Consider the following 19,770-nt stretch of genomic DNA (forward strand, 5'->3'; position numbering starts at 1 on the left):
TCTCGTCAGAATTAATATATTGAAGCAAAACATTGCACATCGGAGGCCGCGAATTTTCCTAGATTCCCAACTTGTTTTTGAAAAACGTTCAGGGTAATAATGACGCTCAACATTTAAATGTACTTCACACAGACTTCAAAACTAAGTTTGAGGACATTTTGACTGTGGAAGTGGAATGTTGAAGAATTGGATTTCATATGACAAGAAGAACTGATCGGAATAAGCGCTAACAAAGAACTTAAGGGGCAGTTCTGTAGGGCTAGCTACAGAAAGAAATTCCCGTTGCTTATCCTGCTCCATTTTCATTTGGTGTAATACCTCACAAGGGGAACCTCCCCTGTCTGCACAATGTAAAGACAGATGAACTATACAGCCACCCGGTTGTTGGACAGGCAAGGGAATCTTCTTACGAAAACGAGAAATGATTATCACATGGGACGTTAATAGTTTTAGGAAAATTCAATATTCGGCAGGCAGGGGGTCTGCGGAAAAAAATATATTTGGCTAGTGGTCTACGGGGAAAAAAAGTTTGGGAACCTCTGCTATAGCTGATGATGTTGCTGATCTAAGAGTTGACTGCCTCAGACCAGTGTTTTCCGGGAGCAATAGTTCATAGATGTAGGGTGGGGCCATTTCATGATGGATTTAAACACCATCCAGCACAATTTGTAGCGGATTATTTCAGGGCATTTTTGACAAGGAAGGTTACGAAGTTTATTATATAAAATAAACAACTAGATACCAAATGTAACAATCTGATATAGAACTATTGTATTTTTTTACAAGCTTTATTTATTGGAAGATGTGTTTTCCTGGCAGTAATCCTTTAAAAAACAATAAAAAATCAGGTGATGTTTGGGACAGTTAATATATTGATAATCGTGTTCGAATTTGAAGTTCTATAAAAAACAATAACTATTGGTTCTGTAGGTAATCAATTTTAATAACAACAGATGATTTTATATTATTATACAAACGGATGATTTAGCAGTTTTTTGACTTGTAGCGCCAATAACTGTTTCTGTGTTTCCTACTAGTATAAATGGCCTTCGTAATATCACGTAGTCTTTTCGACTAACTTCTTGCCTATTCTAATAATTCATTTATTGTATGTTGTTTGTCGACGATTTTACTCATTATTTTTCCTCTGCTCACGATTACCTAATTAAATTACGAAAACAGTGCTTAATGATCAAAAAAACATTTGTATTTATACGTGTTTAAATTGGGGATTTTGTTTATGGTTGGAAAAAACGCCAAACGCGCGCCCAAAATTTACGTGTACATGGTTGACATTTGCCACATGGGAACGACTCGTTCTTGAGTTCAATAGCTCGGCTGTCGAACGATTTGCCGGCATCTGTGTTTCCTCCCTCCTACAACATGCAGGAGAAAACTTATTGATATAAAATAATGTCAATTTATTATGAATCTCTTCAAATCAATCGCAAACCGATTTAAAACGGGACTGCAGGTCGTTAACGAATGAATTGATAGGTTTCCTAATAAGCTATTAGTTTCTATTGAAGTATTCAAATTATTTTAAATCAGATTGATCTTCATAATGCGGGCTGCATCTCGGATCTATGGAACAGCCTCCGTGGTCGAGGGGTAAGGCTTTCGACTAGCAAGCCGAAGGTAGCGGGTTCAAATCCCGGCGTGAGCAAGTAAATTTTATTTGATTAACTTGCGATATTTCACAATGTATTCATTTTAAATAATAAATAGTGTACGCGTTCCAGAGTACCTGTACTCGTACCAGTTAACATAAAAATAATAATAATATTAAATTGATTGTTTCGCAACAGATTATTCTTGCAGTTATCCATTAATGCCATTTGCAATAGGAATAGAAAAAAAAAAATTTAAAAAAATCTTGACCAACAGAAGTTGTTGCCGAACAAGAAATTTCAAAATGGGAGGTTGCTAAATAATTTAACAATTTTATTAACTTTTACAAATTGTGAATGTCATAGCTTAGCGAATTGTTCTATTGAAGAAACTATTCGCTAAGCCGACACTATGGCATTCCTAGTGTCAGCTTAGCGAATATGCAATTACTTATATCTTCCACTTGAACGCATGTGCCTATTGCACAAATGTAATATGAAATAATATCCAATAAGCACTATAAAAAATATGCAATAGGTTTCTATGCAATAATTTCACCTTTTATAAGATGCTTTTAATCACTGTCCGACTCCGCATCGTCTTTTTTGTAAGATTAATGAATATTTCAAAGATGGAACCGATGCTGCTAGGTGAAAATAGTTCTGTCGAAGCTTGAAGTTGTATTGCATCAGAATACGGACAATTTTGTGCAAAGTTGAGCTGCGTGCGCTCGCAAAACAGTCACCATTGTGGTCAGTGGTCACCAAATTATTTCATGATTTCATGCCGACCCGAGTGGGATCGACCTTACCAGCAAAACCGAGGTACCTATGACGTCACGCGTACCCCGTCAGATACGTTACTTTAAAAATTACCGGTATTTAAGTAAGAAGGTGAACTTTCATAAAATACATTTTAAAAATTGAATGTTATTCCTTATTATTACTATTCCTATAATATGTGTGTAATATACACATGCATTATAAATTACATTTAAATCACATCACACAACATAACCAATACATAATATTGCAGTTACAAAGTATGTCGCCTATGTCCGCAGGCGATTTCTCTTAACAGCTCTCTTATCAATACATGCATACAACTTTAAATAATTACTGCGCTATCTCTGATAAACAAATTTGATCTTATTCCTACTAAACACAGGTAGAATTATTATTGTCCGTTTCTGGTTTGTGGGTTGATTTATAACCACGTTTTTAATGGGGAAAGCGTGACATAACAGTTATGTTGTTTTAACCGCGTTGTATAACTAGACCCACTGACATTTCGGGAGGTGAATGTTAAAATTCGGATGTAATGGTTACCTGCATTTGTTATGGCTGTCTGATTAGTGTTAGAACCACGTAACGTTCAGGTAATATTTAATGCTTTTTAAACGATTAAACACGGACGATAAGGCTATTTTTATGTGATTTTTAAATGCATTTCACTTTTGTTTTCTCGAATGAATGTGTGCAAATCTTGGAAGCGGAAATTATCCAACTTCCCGACATCCGAACGAGCTGACACTTGGCTGATAGACTCGTTATCGATGACAATGCGAGCAGACAATTTTTTAACATGAATTCATTCGAGAGTTCTTCTGTGTGTACCATGTGTTTTGTATCTATATCGCAATACTGTTGGGCGTTGTTTTGAGGTGGGTTAAATACGGGCTTTAGATAGCGATTTATTAAAGCAGGCCTTGAAGAGACATAGATTAAGTGAGGGATGAAATACAAATACAACCTTTATACTTCTCGGCCTCCGTGATCGAGGGGTAAGGGTCTCGACTAGCAATACGAATTTGTGTTATTTCTCAATGTATGCATTTAAAATACACGGTTTAATAAGAGCTTAATCTGTGTCCAATAAGAGGTGATATTTTGAAAACCCCTCTATTTCGGTAGATGTTACTTTTGAAGCTGTCATTTTTTGACATTTGACAAGTAGAAACAACGCCATTAATAAAAATGGAACGATACATGCTTCAACAACGCATTGAAATTATTAAAATTCACTTGAGTGAATCAAATGCATATCATCTTGAGTGATGAGGCCCATTTTCACCTCGGTGGCTTCGTCAACAAGCAAAATTGTCGCATTTAGGGATCGGAAAACCCAAGAGTTATTGTTGAAAAGTCTCTCTATCCTCAACGTTTAACTGTTTGGTGCGGTTTATGGTCCGACGGAGTCATTGGACCTTACTTTTTCAAAAATGAGGCTGGAGCAACAGTTACGGTGAATGGATTGCGCTATCGAGAGATGATTAATGATTTTTTATGGCCGAAATTGTATGGTATTGATCTGGACAACGTTTATTTTTAACAATACAGCGTTACGTGCCACACAAGCAACGAAACCATTGATCTTTTATGATTGAATATAAAAATAACACCTCTTATTGGAAAACCCGTATTATATATTCTCTCTTTCATTCGTGTTTACATGTCTCCCTGTCAAACCATCTTCAGTAATATTTTTCTTCTTATAAAAAATGCTTCTAGAGATTTCTTTCGCTTTTGTAGTATCTTTTTTTTCTCATTTAAATTAATAAAAACAGACACAAAAATATGAAATTCACATTATAATACAGTAGGTAATTGAATCTAACAAGGAAATAGTTAGCTATGCACTTATTTTGTTTACAACCATGTTTTAATCCTCCCGAGGTCAGGTGGAACAAATTGCAAAGAAAATGTAAAGATTATTAATTATGGTAATGTTATTGTTACCCATCTCCTGTAAACCACCTTCCATCGTATGCAAAGATATTAGAAGAACGAGATATGCTATGTTGGCCGCCGGACCGTAGCCGGAGTACTACCTAATTAGGGTACTTTGAACGGTATCGGGACGTGTACGCACAGAAATCTGTTCTATGTATTAGTGCGGATACCTTAGCGCAAGCGAAGGTGTGCAGTAGTATTGGTGAACAAAACCGGCGACACTCGGCAAAACAATTCCACTCAGTACGAACTGCGCATAGCACATCTCGTTCTTCTAATATCTTTGATCGTATGTCATTGTCAAGGGACCGCTTACCTACCATTTATATAATCATAATCCGTGATCCAACGACTAAAGAGTCAAAGAGGAGCGTTTTAATGATACATACAATTTTGCATCAGCTTTTTTAAAGATTTTATTTATTTATTGTAGTAATAAGTAGGCGATTTAACGTTATTCATAACCCGGGAAAAGTTGTCTTTCATTTAAAACAAAACAAAATAAAATTACAAGTTTTTTAAATAATTCTGTTTAATTTCCACTTTTGTATTTTTGAAAGATTGCAAATTTTGGAAGTGGAAATTAACCCATTCTCCGACATCCGATCGAACTTTACCTTGGCAGATGGACTCGTTATCAATGACAATGCATTCTATCTATTTTTGGTAGCAATCGCGCACACATGTACGCAGTTCACTGAAAATCGATTAAATGGCAGCAGTTAATTTACGCAATAAATATCGGTCTTATCCAATCGGGATTTGACTTGGTTGGTAAAGTTATCGACTCCGGTTGTTGATTGTGAAGGTTCAATCCTTAGTAAAACCATTTTTTTTTGTTTTTTAACCATCAAAAGATATTTTAAGAAATATGTATAATAGTAAACTGATATTACAACATAACCGCATTGTTTAAATGTATATATTTGTGTATATTTTGATAATAATTGTTTACCATCAAAAATATAAAGACTTGTTCACTTTCATTTTTACTTCGTTCAATAAAAATCAATTTCGATTTTGAAAATCTGCCAGGCGTCCAGTGAGGACTATTCATTTTTTTAAATACCTAGGATTACAAAATTAGTTGATATTCAAGGATAACATCAAATAACAATAAGTCAAAAAAGTTTATTTTTTATATGAACCCCGCAAAAGAGACCCAACTGCTCGAAGCCAGTGATGTTGAATGAAGTGGCGAAGGAAGGAGATGGAGTAGTGGAACGTTGGAAAGTACCTGGATATTCACATCTGGTCATTGGTCAAAAAATACAGTTATTAATCCATCGAAGCCAGAGTAAAGTTGGCCTCTCAGAAGCTGGGCGTACTGTACAGGGCCCGCAGATACTTTAATAGTACACAACTGCTGACCCTGTACAAATCGCAAGTGCGCCCTACTGTCGAATTTGGCAGCCATCTCTGGTCCGGAGCCCCTAAATACCTGAAAAAAACCCTTGACTCTGTGCAAAACCGGGCGGTCCGTTTGATAGATTCCCCAATCTTAACAAACGGACTGCAATCTTTAGAGCACAGGCGTCAGGTAGGTATGCTGTCCTTTTTCAATCGGTATTACAATGGAAGATCCTCGGAGGAACTAGCGTCATTGATCCCTTCGGCACCGGTGCGTAGTCGGGATACACGCCAAACGCGCGCCTAACATTTGTCACATGAGAACGGGTCGCTTCTACGATTCGTTCTTAAGTTCAACAGCTCGGCTGTGGAACGAGCTGCCGTCCTCTGTGTTTCCTCCCTCCTACAACATGGGACTCTTCAAGACCCATGTTCACTCCTTCCTCTCCACAAAAAGACCCTCCACACAGCATCCCCAAAGAAAATAATTGTCTTCAGGGCCTCCTGTGTGGAGTTGATTTAAAAAAAAATTAAGATCATTTGGTAAACATATCTTCTACATTTATGTAATAATGTCAAATCTGATCTTGTCTATTATTAAAAAGACGAGAGGATAGTCCTCCTCATGGCCTTGAAGTCTTCAATAGATTAATCACGAAGATGGCAACGCATTTATGAATAATAACAATACAATATAATTACAAAGGTACAGCCATCTTCTATATCGATTGAACTCCAACAGTTCTACAAATAATTGTTTATTCAGTCTTTAGCTTAGATCGTTTTCCCAGGGACCCCTAAAAGATCATCACTTTAAAAAAATACCCATGTAGTCGTATAATTTGAAAGGTGGTAATCTGATGTTCCATACTTTTTTCTTTAACTCAAAATACTAGTCATTTTTGTTTTATTGATTATTATGTTCCAATGTACATTTGTTACTTAAATTTCGATTACTTTGTTACCGGTTTCGAAAGAACCGTGTCATTAACTTTGTTTACTTTGTTACCGGTTTCGAAAGAACCGTGTCATTAACTTTGTTTACTTTGTTACCGGTTTCGAAAGAACCGTGTCATTAACTTTGTTTACTTTGTTACCGGTTGCGAAAGAACCGTGTCATTAAATTTTGTTTACTTTGTTATCGGTTTCGAAAGAACCGTGTCATTAAATTTTGTTTACTTTGGTACCGGTTTCGAAAGAACCGTGTCATTAACTAGCAATCTTAAAACTGTCTATAAATTGTTACATAGTTAATGCCCAAGATATACAAAAAATTCAAAATACTTTCGTAAATCTATAGTTTTTTGTGTAGTAAGTAAATTGATTTCTTGTTAATTTATAGGTTTTAAAAAAAATTCTTATGTTTTTTAGTGAAATTTCGATGGTCTAGAGCAGTGTTTTGGGAGTCACGACCCACAGATTTAAAAACACTGCTCTACCCCTAGGGGGGTCGCGAAGCCTTACTCGGGGGGTCGCCGGCAAAAGGAAAAAGGCGAAGTTCTAACTACAATAAAAACACTATTTCAGTGAAAAGGATGAGCTTGTTTATTTTTCAAAAATATTTCAAAACGTTGTGCTATTTTTGAAATGTTAATAATCAAATCATTTTCTAAGTTAAGTCTGTTTCTCTTTTTAGTTTTAATGTCCACCATTAAAGAGAATGTCAGTTCACATAAGTAGTAAGTGGCAAATGGCGCTAATAATTTAAGAGCTTCCCTTGCCAGCTCTGGATACTCTTTTTTTCTTTTCATCCAAAACACGTCAACACTTTGTGGTGTCCAAGTAAAATTCGCACACAGCCTTACCAACTTACCTGGTACTTACTTTCAAAGCTTTCGCGGCTTCCTTGCGAAGTGTAGGCCGTAATAATGAATATGGGTACCAAAATAGAGAAAATAATTAACGTATTTAAATTACTAACTTTTTGTCTGTATCTATAACCAAAGGGGGTCGCCAGAATTTTTCAACCTGTAAAGGGGTCGCATATTCAAAAAGATTGAAAAAAACTGGTCTAGAGCAAACATGGGTCAAGTGCAGTTTTTATTAAAAATAATTTCATGTTTTGTAAAGCGTTTATCCAGATTACTTAATTTGTAAATGGATGTTTCGTGGGAAATTTACAGCACATATTTCATCTTGAATGGATTAAATGTGGATATTCATATTAATTTTGTTGCTTTAGATCTTATAACTATCCTAGAGTAATCCGATGCATTTGATTTTAAAATTGCACTTAACACATATGTGCACTAGGCCATCGATGTATTCTTTGATTTGGAAAATAGTGTCATATTCCAACATTCTTACAGATTGTCACTTTTGTTTCCCATTTGTTATTTTTCTTATTTGTTTCTATGAACCAATTCCTATTCTTCATCTCATTCCCCTCTCCACGGCCTTACAATATACCCCAATTGGGGATGCCATAGTATCACTGGTTCCAGACGGTTGGGAGCAGTTAAGATTCTTGTCTTTTTTTAAAATTTTTTTTTGTTTTTTTTATTGTCTTCTTTTCCTAGTAACATTTAGAGATAATGATATCCTCACTGGGATCTCCCGTGCTGAGGATATCATTTATATATTATAATAATTATAAGAAATTAATATTCCAACAAAGTAACATATGAATTTAATTATATATCATGTAGTATATATATATATATATATTTTTTTTTAATAATTTTAAAATAAGTAAGATAGTGTTTTTTTGTATAGTTCAGTTTAGTAGATTCGATTTTAGTCTGTGTTTGATATCAGTATATTTTCTATTTCAGATCTCCCTATATTAAGTATCCAGCTTTTTATTGGAGATTTAAATGTTATAATTTTGAGGTTTTTGAGTGAGAGTGGTATTTTATTATAGAGTTTAATACTATGATATAAGAATCTTTTTTACCCAAAAGTTGTATTAGTAGTTATTTGTTGGATAAGTTTTTGACCATGAAATCTAGTGTTTCTATTGTACGTGTTTTTTGTTATTTCTTGGGTTTTGTACTTATGAATGTAATTGAATATAGTATGTTTAATTGACATGATGTTAAGATTGGTGAAGATTTTGTGAGTGCTAGTTCTTACAGGAACTTTCAGTATAATTATGGCTTTTTGAGTTAAATTTAATCTTTAATGTCTTTGATCCAGGTATGTAGCCGTCAAGAAGATCAAAAACTCAAACATTTATGAAGCTGAATGTATTTTTGGATTTATAAAAAAAACATGTATTCAGATTTGAATCGGGAAATAATTATTTTTTTAGAGGAATCTTCGCTTGTGCTTGTTGTAGGTATAATGTATAAATATTGACTAGTGTTTTCTGTTTGTATTGCAGGGTCTTCCCGTTGTACGATGGGCCCCGCCCGCCTGCTGCTCCTAGCAGTCGCACTGCCCTACATCGCCGCCCTTCACACACAGGTAGCTACTCTAAACACTGCTTTATCTCTCAGATAATAGAAACAAGGGATATAGACCAAGAACCATCATAAGCATGAAACCGCAGACACCGCAAGTGTAGACAACATCGTTAATCCAAACATTGAAGACAATAGTTACCTCTGTCAAACGAAATAATTTGAAACAGAAAAACAATCGATCGCATCTGGGAATTGAACCCAAGACCCCTGCCTCGCTGTAAAATTGCTCTGACCACTGAGCTAATTCGATAATATCAACTTCCGTCATTTACTGTCTCATACTTTGGAAATTGAAGAACTACAAACATTATCTTAATTTTCTAAAGGCGATGCACTACGTAGTAATGCAAAATCATGTGTTTTTGGTTTGAAAATTTGGTCGCCTAGAAATGTTTCAGATGCTTCAATTAAATACCGCGAGTAGAATACATCTTAGCCTTTGAAATAATCGAGTATTTTTTAGATAAGTCTTTTTATAAGCCCAGAAAAAATAATGTATAAGGCCTATAAAAACTGCTTTAAAGTTCAAAATCTCCTACTTACGAACCCATTTTTGGCTATGATTTTATTTAATAATGTGGAAAATTAAGTTGTTTATAAAATGATCGGAAAAAAAAAAATTTATCCCTGAACATCCACAAAATAAAATATAAGGAACTTTTTGGCCATTTTTTTCTTGCATAAATCAAAACAGGCGGATGGTGTTAAGCGGGAATTTAAACCTTATCGCCATCTACGTAAGGGCTGTTACGTAGATGGCGATAAGGTATTACACGATATTACACGACGTAGTGCATCGCCTTAACACATATTTTTTGTTTTTTCTGTTTCAAAATTTTCATTGGAGACTGGTTAGTACTGTCTTCAATGATTAAATATTACAATAAATTTGAGTTTTTACTCAATAAGTTATTCCATTATGAACATATTAAATATCATTCGTCCGTACTACCCAAAGATATTAGAAGAACGAGATGTGCTATGAGCAGTTCATACTGTGTGGAATTGTTTTGACCAGTGTCGCCGGTTTTGTTCACCAATACTACTGCACACCTTCGCTTACGCTAAGGTATCCGCACTAATACATAGAACAGATTTCTGTGCGTACACGTCCCGATAGCATTCAAAGTACCCTAATTAGGTAGTACTTCGCCTACGGTCCGGCGGCCAACATAGCATATCTCGTTCTTCTAATATCTTTGGTACTACCGCTGTTCGCATGTACAAATAGCTGCGCAACCTACAACTGCAACCTACTACTAACAATCCGAACGTAAAACTTGAATTGCATTGCCGCTTTGATAGTCAGTGCAGTTTTGTCGTAGTTCAGCGACATTTCAAATCTCCCGTTGTTTCTTTTATCTATCTTATACACAGACTAAAAATATCCCTCCTGATTGGTGGAAACAACTACAACAACAGCAATAACACCAGCGACAGAAATCACGTGAAAGTATTTCACAATGAATAATTCAATCCAATCCGATATAAATTGCCAATAAATGCGGTTCAGCTAAGCAAACACGAACACATTTTCTATCGATTTTCATGCTCTAAATTCTAATTTATATTCGCGAAATACCTCATAATGAACATCTCAAGTTTTAGGTACCTAATTTAGTATGCTGAATTTCTAAATCTTTGATTTTATCACAGATTTCGTAACACTTTTACTTGAATTTTAATTAAATCAGTTGGGCTAGTACAACTCTTTCTTCGTACTCAAGACTAAAACAATATACTAACAAACAAAATTACTCACTCAAAGTAACAAAGACGGACGATACACACGTACACGTTTCATCAATGGCTCACCGACATGAAATGGCTATAATTATGTTCTTCTATAGCTGTGGTTCAATGATCATCGTGAAGCTTTTTCTAATGCATAAATAATAAGGAAAATGATTTCTCTAATAACAAATTATTAACTAGGAATTATTGTATAAATGCCATTTGACAAAGGTGTCAAACTTATCTGACAGTGTCAATTAGTCATCTTTTCCTTAGTGTCATCTTATATTCACAACTTTGACACTTCCTGGACTCCTTCAAATGTCAAATTGCACATACATGTTATTTAAAATAATCAATTTATTATTGTGCCTTTCTTCCGGCGTCGATAAACGCAATTTGTGTTTTGTGTATTATGAAATATGCATCATTCTCCGGGAAAACTGTGTTAATTAATATTTCAACAAATAGTTAGTTAAATTATACCCGATGCGCTCGTATAAAGAGCTGGAATAATAAGTAGTTTGTAATAATATGTAAGAATTTGGATGAAGATCGATTCAGGAAATGAGCATGATTAGGAAAGGGGTGCATTGAAGGTATGTAAAGTGGATAGACGGAGAAAGGGATCTTTGGAGCATATAAATGTTAAGGCACGATCAAGTTAATTGAATATTTGCGTTATTTCCTTTCAAGAGGAGCATAATAGCGACGCAAGAATTTGGTTGAAGCAATAAGCGAGCGGTAATATCACATGATCAAATGAACCAAGTAGGAACATGAGTAGAGATATCATAAAAAAGCAAAATAGTATACATGAGAAGACGTATAAATTAAGAAGAAGCAAGAAATGTAGGTATGCTAGAACGAGGCATGCTTCGTTTCATCATCTCCCCTACGGAAAATAGCACGATGCATGGTTAGTTACTAACTTTTTTTAATAAGTTTTTCAAAAAAGGAAGAAACAAGAAGTCGTAGTTACCCCAGAGAAATAAAAGGAATAACTAGGCACATACGAAATTATTTATGTAAATTATAAATAACATTGGACCCAATACCGATCCTCGAGGAACACCCAGGCTGTTTTTAATCATTCCCGAAATTAATCTTTAATATTTTGTTAACTATTTTCTTTGGAGTATTATTTAAATATATGAATTGAATATTATCATGTTGATAAAGCATGAAGAATTACGACGGACAAAAGTTGCGACCTCTCACATCTGAAGCCCTTTCTGAGAAATTTCTTAACACCTATGATATGATTTGAGATTTTCAGTCAAAAGTAGGAAGTATAGTGATTGACTTTTAGACCTACCATGCCTCCTCTTTTAGCCAACGTTCCAATGTGCATCACCAGGTCAGATGTGTAGATTGTGAAGAGAGTTAATATAATGTTCAATATACATGATGCACGTACAATGAACATCATTCTTACATAATTTAATAACACGGTGCATTGTGTCCACGGAGAGAATGCCACACAAGCTTTATGGCTTTATGACAACATTGCATCAGACACTTTTTATCCGAGTCGAAAGTATGTTTGCCGTATTCCTGGTACACAACTTTACCTATACATAATGGCACACAATTAGGTTTTTTGTTGAAGATGCTGCGAGCTATTGCATAACGTGCGCTCTGTTGTGATTGGCAGATTCTCAAACGAAAGGTCATTAATGGATTTCAAAAGCTTACTTGTATTATACGGTGTTCCCACACTGTACCTGCAAAACCTAGCTGGTGAAATTATAGTGTTTTGTTTTGTCGAGTGGGAGACGAAATATGGAAAAGAGAAAATAATATGATATTCAAAATGAGTCGGTTTTCATATTGGTGTTTATGTAGATTCATAAAAACTGAGAACATTTCAAACATCAGGAATCAAGAATAATTACACTAATTTCTCGAACTTGGTAAATTTTGTTATAAATTTGAAATCACATTCATTTTTAATTTTAATTTTAGCGACCGTATAAAACATTGTACATCCAAAATCTTATGATGAATTTAAGTATAGTAATGGTATTTCTTAGTCCTTTCTGTGGAGTCCTGTGCCGAGGTGGACTAATGTTATTTAATTTGTCTACTTTGCCGTTTTTTGTTTTTTTATGGTTTTTTTCGTTGACCTATTACAAACAAATTTTTATTCTTGATTTGCACTTATAAATTTTTTCATTCGTTTTATATCTGTGGGAAGGATGTGGTGGAGTTTTGTTGCATAATAAATATATTGTTTCGTGGTCCGAATTTTTCGATTTGATCTAGCTTGACGAATACGCGGTCTAGTAGAGAATTTCTTAATTTTGAATAGTTTCAATACTATATTTTTGTCATACATTTGGTATGTTAAAACTATTGCAAAAATTCTATCGATTTGCCATAATTAGAGCAACGACATAAAATAATAGCAAAAACCACAAAGAATTTTCAAGCACACAAGACTTTACAAAGATGAATAAATAAATAATGATTTTACATGAATAACTACTTTTAATATCGAAGATTACAAAATGATTAGATTTTCTAGGGTAACGACAATTACAAGTATTGTAATAAGTCAAAAAGTTCAATTATTTAAGACAATGTCAATGTGAAGCCAGCACAAGAGACGGAACTGCCGAAGCCAATGGGACCAAGAGCATGCAGTAAGGTTGAAGGGAGTGGGGGTGGGAAGTATACGGGAAACAGGAAGGTAAGGAAGTACCTAGCTATTCAGATATAGTCACTAAACATAACTAAAGCCATTTCTAGAAATGTTTAGATTCTGAATGGCAACTGTTATCTTGGGCAATATAAGGTAATATAATAACAAGAATTACAATTACTTAATATTATATTCAAGTACACAACACACGATCATTTCAATAACATTTTTGTAAACGTAAACCGAAATTGAACAGTAATAATATGCTAAATATTGTATAAAAAATCGATTGAAAACATTTAAAAAGCTTTGGTTTAACTTGTAAATGTTTAACATTGTCTGGTACACGGGTATTTTGTCTTCCGTTTCTCAGGTTCCGGAGTTTTTTTCACTTAAATAGAAAGTGCAAGCAATTTGTGGCAGAAAAATGCAATTACCCAATAATAGGTAACAATAATAATAACAGTCTCTATGCAGATGACATTTAACATTAAAACACCATCTCTATTATCCTCAACTTTGTGTATAACTTTGTAGAGGACCTGGATCCACATGAAATTAGTGAAAAATATTATTTTTCCTCGTGTATCTTCCTTTTGTATCTTCCTTCGTCCTTCCTTTTAAAATCCATCACATTGACCTCAGTGGCAGAGCGGTAAGCTCAATGGTCTTGACTCTCAGGTCACGGGTTTTTAACCCGGCGAAAAGATGTTTTTTTTTTTAATATTGGTGAATCCACTTGTAATTTAAATAATATACTAGGAAATGTATTTGCACCTTGCTGCGAAGTGGGTGATTTTCCCAGTGACGCCCTATTGAGAGACAAACATTCATATTGAACGTTGCTTGAATCATGAGAACGGGTCGTTTAGGCGACTCGTTCAACAGCTCGGCTGTGGAACGATTTGCCGGCCTCTCGTGTTTCCTCCGTTCTACAACATGGGACTCATCAACACCCATGTTCACTCTTCCTCTCTTAAACAAATCCCTCCGCACATCATCTTCACAATAGCAATGCATAGTGACACATTCTATGTGTTTTCTCATCATACTACTTCCCCTTCCCACTTCCTTCAGCCTATTTGGTCTTCTTGACCCGTCAGCTTTTGGTCAAGTTTTCAAAACCGTTATGGTCGATGGATGTTCAAACAAGCCAACTTCAAATGAGGGTCAGTTAAAAAAATAATGAATAAAAGAATAATAATATGATGTGAAAATGAATATAAGCTATTCTCTTTCTCCAATAATCGTAACACGTTCTCTTTAGATTTTTCATTGTAAAAGGTTCACTTATGGGAGAAAGAAATTGTTTTATGCTGTAATGAATAGCTATTATAGAACTAATGTGTAAAATGGTTAGGTAATAATTTGGCTTTAATTTTCGTAGAAAGTAATTTAAAATGCACTCGTTACGTCATATTTTGATATAATATAACTGAAATAATCCAAAGACGACTATAATTGTTTTGCTTTTAGCAATATAATTTTTTGTAACCTTTTAGTAAAATAATATATTATTTGAAAAGCCTTTAACAAATGCTGACGGGACGAGAATTGAACGACGTGAAGTGGAAAATGGAATTTGATGTGGCAAATAACAAAAAATCGAAATGCCTTTGATGGTCGATTTGATGAATGCCCAAAATAGAAGTCTAAATATGGAAAATTGGAGTCAAATTCAGGTGAGATATAGAATGGAGAAGAGGCAATTTTAGATTGAATAGAGTATATTTGCTTAGAGAGAGACATAAACAAAATAATGTAATCTAAAGTTCCTACTTCTAGACAACAGAATGTACAATCCGGGGAATCAAGCAAGTGAATTTTAAAAAGATGAGAAGGAACGGAGCAATGTCTAATCCACATTCGAATAAATGAAGATATTTATTTTTTGGACAAATTGGGGAATCAGATTGTTGAAATCACTGTTTTGATGTGATTGTTCTTTGTATTGAGGCATAGCAGGTTTCCATGGATTCAAATGAGTCTTAAATTACCGAAAATCATTGAATGTTCATTTAATGTCTTTATAACCGTGTTTCTACTTTGAATAACTGAGATGGCGGAATATTAGTCAATAGATTGTTATTATCACGAGAGACAATTGATGAAGAAGAGGCAATGGACAACTTTCATACGATATCTATATACCAATGGCCTAGCGCACACGACGTTCGAAAATTTAGCCATCATCGGTTTGACTTTACCGCTTTATATAAACGCAGAAAAATTTCTGATGCCCTATTCTTATCCAATATCGTAAACAGTTTTGTTGATTCATCATATCTGCTAGAAAAGATTGCATTTCGTTACCCTGAACACAACATCAGATCGAACGACTTATTTAGAACACCACACTGTAAAGCCAAATATGCGCAAAACTCTTTAATAGGACGTATCTGTAAAACTCACAATGCCTCTAGAGATGTACACATTTTCAAGTGTAAATTGAAAACATTTAAAATGCAACATAATTTTTTATATTGTGAAATAATCCTATGATCTCTGTTTATTTTATTGTTTTTATTATAATTATACAAAAACTGTATCACTACTTTAATTGTCTTTAATTGTTTTTATAACATTTTGTAATTTCTTATAGTGTTTATTATTTTTATTTCTTTGTCATTTATAAATATATTGTATAGGTGTAAATATTGAATCAACGACTAGAATTAATGGAACATTATTGGTCTAATATTGTAAATAATTGCTGTTTTTGCAAAATATATCAATGACTGTTTGTTTTAAAAATAAGAATATTCCATGTTATTTATAAGATGTATAGCAAAAAAAAAAATTAAAACGATAACTGTTTATCCATTCTAGATGAAATAAGTACCTACCCATTGTAAACTCACACAAAACATCTATTTACAAAGTAATCTTGATAAATGCTTTACAAAACGTAATTGTTTTAACTTAATGTGTGCACTAGGCCATCGACATTTAAGGTTTTTTTTTATCAAGAAATAAATAAATAACCAGGCGTCAGTCACACGGTCGTTGCAGTTAGTCTAGCATTGACGTGACAACATTTTATCAGTCTCGGAATAAAACTGTAGATTTGTATACAAATCAAATCCACGCCGCCTGACACTCTTTTTCATATAAATAATTACGGGTTTTCCAATAAGAGGTGTTATTTTGAATAGCCTGCTATTTAGATGTAACTTTTGAACCTGTCATTTTTTGACATTTGACAAATAAAAACTACGTTATTAATAAAAATGGAACGATACACGCTACAACAACGCATTGAAATTATTAAAATTCACTTGAATGAATCAAATGCAAATCATCTTGAGTGATGAGGCCCATTTCCACCTCGGTGGCTTCGTCAACAAGCAAAATTGTAGAATCTGGGGCTCGGAAAACCCAAGAGTTATTGTTGAAAAGCCTCTCTATCCTCAACGTGTAACTGTTTGGTGCGGTTTATGGTCCGGCGAAGTCATTGGGCCTTAATTTTTCTAAAATGAGGCTGGACCAACAGTTACGGTGAATGGATTGCTATCGAGAGATGATTAATGATTATGTATTGATCTGCTCAACGTTTACTTTCAACAAGACGGCGCTACGTGCCACACAAGCAACGAAACCATTGATCTTTTACGATTGAATATCAAAATAATACCTATTATTGAAAAACCCTGTAGTTGTAGTCCTCGGCGTTGCCCTGGCTCTACGCAGAGTTTTTCAATATCTAATGTAGACAGTAACCTTACTCTTGTTTTGAAGGTCAAGTGCACAAAATTTCATCATTCTTTGAAAAAAACGGTAGATTTATAAACAAATCACATCAATGTCGCCCGACATATAAATTAACTCTGCCTACAATATTCATAAATGCATAAAATATTAGAAGGTTTTGCGGCTTAAAAATAATAAATGCCTTCACAAATAATAAATTCGTGTCGCAAGAAAGACACTATCACATCCGGCTCTAAAGGTCGTTGGACCTGCATTAAAAAAACATTCAACATCTATTTTTAGTTTGAATATAAATATATGAAGGTGGTGCATACTTTACTGCCTATACCTATACCTATCAGTGGCCGATTGGAACTGGTGCCGACAGACCTCGAACTCTGACCCCTCCTGCTTTTCTACCTTCGTTTACTTCCGCGTCTCGGCTTAATGCAAAACTAAAGGCTTTTCGTACTAGGTAATGTAACTAATTGTATTGCAATGTATTTTTTGCTGCATATTTGTAATAAGCATTTACTTTGTGGCTCGTCATAATTTACAATAAAAAGATATAAATTTGTTTTAGACCACTTTAATTTTAATTGTACTCTACCGGTTTCGGAAGCACCCTTCCTTCATCAGGAGAATAATTAAACTAACCTATGATTCAAAATATTGACAGATATATACACAAAAAATATAATTTATGTGTTTGAGTGGGAGGTTAACAAAGGGGGACGGGTAATTGCGGGAATTCCGGCAATAACAGAGCGGTTTAATGGAAATATATCTAGAATGGGACTAAACGATAAATTAATTTAGTTATTCAATAAACTAGCGTTATTATTTAGGGATTTTTTGATTTCAAGAGCTTCAAGTTATCCAATCTTTTTCTTTTATTATTACGGTGAAGAATTTTAACCCCTGTGTCCTTATTAAAAGTTGTTAACCTCCCACTCAAACACCTAAATTATATTTTGTATCATAGGTTAGTTTTAATATTCTCCTGACGAAGGAAGGTGCTTCCGAAACCGGTAGAGTGTAGTTAAAATTAAAGTGGTCTAAAATAAATTTATATCTTTTATTGTACTTTTTGCTGATTTAAAAAAATTTACCATCATAAATGTAATGTTTTGTGGTCATTGAGTGAATACTACAAAAGCTCCCATATAACTTACTAAATGAGAAAAACACAACATTTTATTGACCTGCGATGACATCCTCAGATGGCGCGGTTAATCTTAAATTTACAATAAACAATTGTTTTATTATGTTACAAGAGATCCTCACAATGCGCAATTAAAGTATTTTTTTAAAATTACTATTATTAATGTTAGGCACGTGTTGGAATGCAGTTATTTGCTCTTGCTTAGTGAGTTATTATTACAAACAGTCGCAAATTGTATTAGACGCGAAGCGCATGAAACTCAAAATCACTCCGAACATCAATATCTTGATGCCATACTTATATTCACAAACACTAGAATAGATTTATCGTGTTCGATGTTTTGTGAACCAAAATCACTTTCATTATTGTCTACGATCAAAAATTCTAAAAAAAAATAAATTCAATAAAAATTGAAAAAACCACTCATGTGGCTGAGTTGGCATCGCGTCTGGGTCCTTTATCACGACACAAAGAACATTTTCCGCTTACTTTGGTAGTAGGAGGAAATCTTCCAATATTGTCACATTATTTGTAAACCGGTTTTTCTTTAAAAAAAACATAATTTGTCACATTATGCAATAAAACCATACCCGAAAAGGGGTTCGCAAGTATTAGATTTTGCGCTTCAAAACATTATTTATATGTCTGATACTTTATTTTTTTGCAGGCGAATAAAAAGTTATTAATAAAATAAAATACTTTTTTGTTTTAAAACCACGATATTTATTAATTTAAGAACCGACCGGTTTCGCTCCAAAAAATTTAAGGTTGAATTTATTTAATTTATTATTAAATTTTTTGGACCTTACCTTATCGATTGTTAATAACAGAATTAATTTTAACATTTTTCGTAAACCCTCCTATACTGACGTTGTCATACACAGCACCTCCAATCACCCTATTTCACATAAGCACTCCGCATTCCATTCAATGGTCCATCGTTTAGTCACAATTCCAATGTCCGATAGTAATTTTGATAGTGAACTAAAACTAATTAAAAACATAGCAGTAAATAATGGCTATGAATCAAATTTTATTGATTTTATCTTAAATAAAAAGCTAAAACAAATAGCCATTAATCGCTTCCTCTTCGCTAGTCCTTGTCCTCAAATCAATGATAATAATATTAATTATCAATGGCGGCGAATTTTATTCATTAATCACTTTTCTACCTTAAGTGTAAAAAACCTTCCTTCTGAAGTCAAACCGGCCTTTTATACTAATAACAATATAGGTAAATTTCTAATTAATTCTAAAGATAAGGACGATAAATTAAGTCATTCGGGGATTTATAAATTAAATTGCAATAATTGTTCGGCTTTCTATATCGGTAAGACATCACGTAATGTTAATATTAGGATAAAGGAGCATCTTCGTTGTCTCAATAATAACGGTTTTTCCGAATTCGCAAATCATTTGATCGATAAAGATCAT

At 34.0% G+C, this 19,770-nt stretch overlaps 1 protein-coding gene across 3 annotated transcripts in view; it reads left to right on the top strand.

The window, feature by feature from the left end:
• The window catches only part of sona (sol narae metalloprotease), a 253,113-nt gene that overhangs the window by 106,223 nt on the left and 127,120 nt on the right, over nucleotides 1–19,770 (top strand). For all 3 annotated transcript variants that reach the window (XM_089648884.1, XM_089648883.1, XM_089648885.1), the window contains exon 2: nucleotides 9,019–9,101. In XM_089648884.1, the coding sequence (XP_089505010.1) occupies nucleotides 9,036–9,101 (66 nt within the window). In that variant the 5' untranslated portion in view covers nucleotides 9,019–9,035. The remainder of the gene's footprint in view (nucleotides 1–9,018; nucleotides 9,102–19,770) is intronic.

The sequence above is a fragment of the Hesperophylax consimilis genome, chromosome 28 (assembly GCF_061612785.1).
Source record: "Hesperophylax consimilis isolate HC1 chromosome 28, BYU_Hcon_1.0, whole genome shotgun sequence".
Lineage (NCBI taxonomy): Eukaryota > Metazoa > Arthropoda > Insecta > Trichoptera > Limnephilidae > Hesperophylax > Hesperophylax consimilis.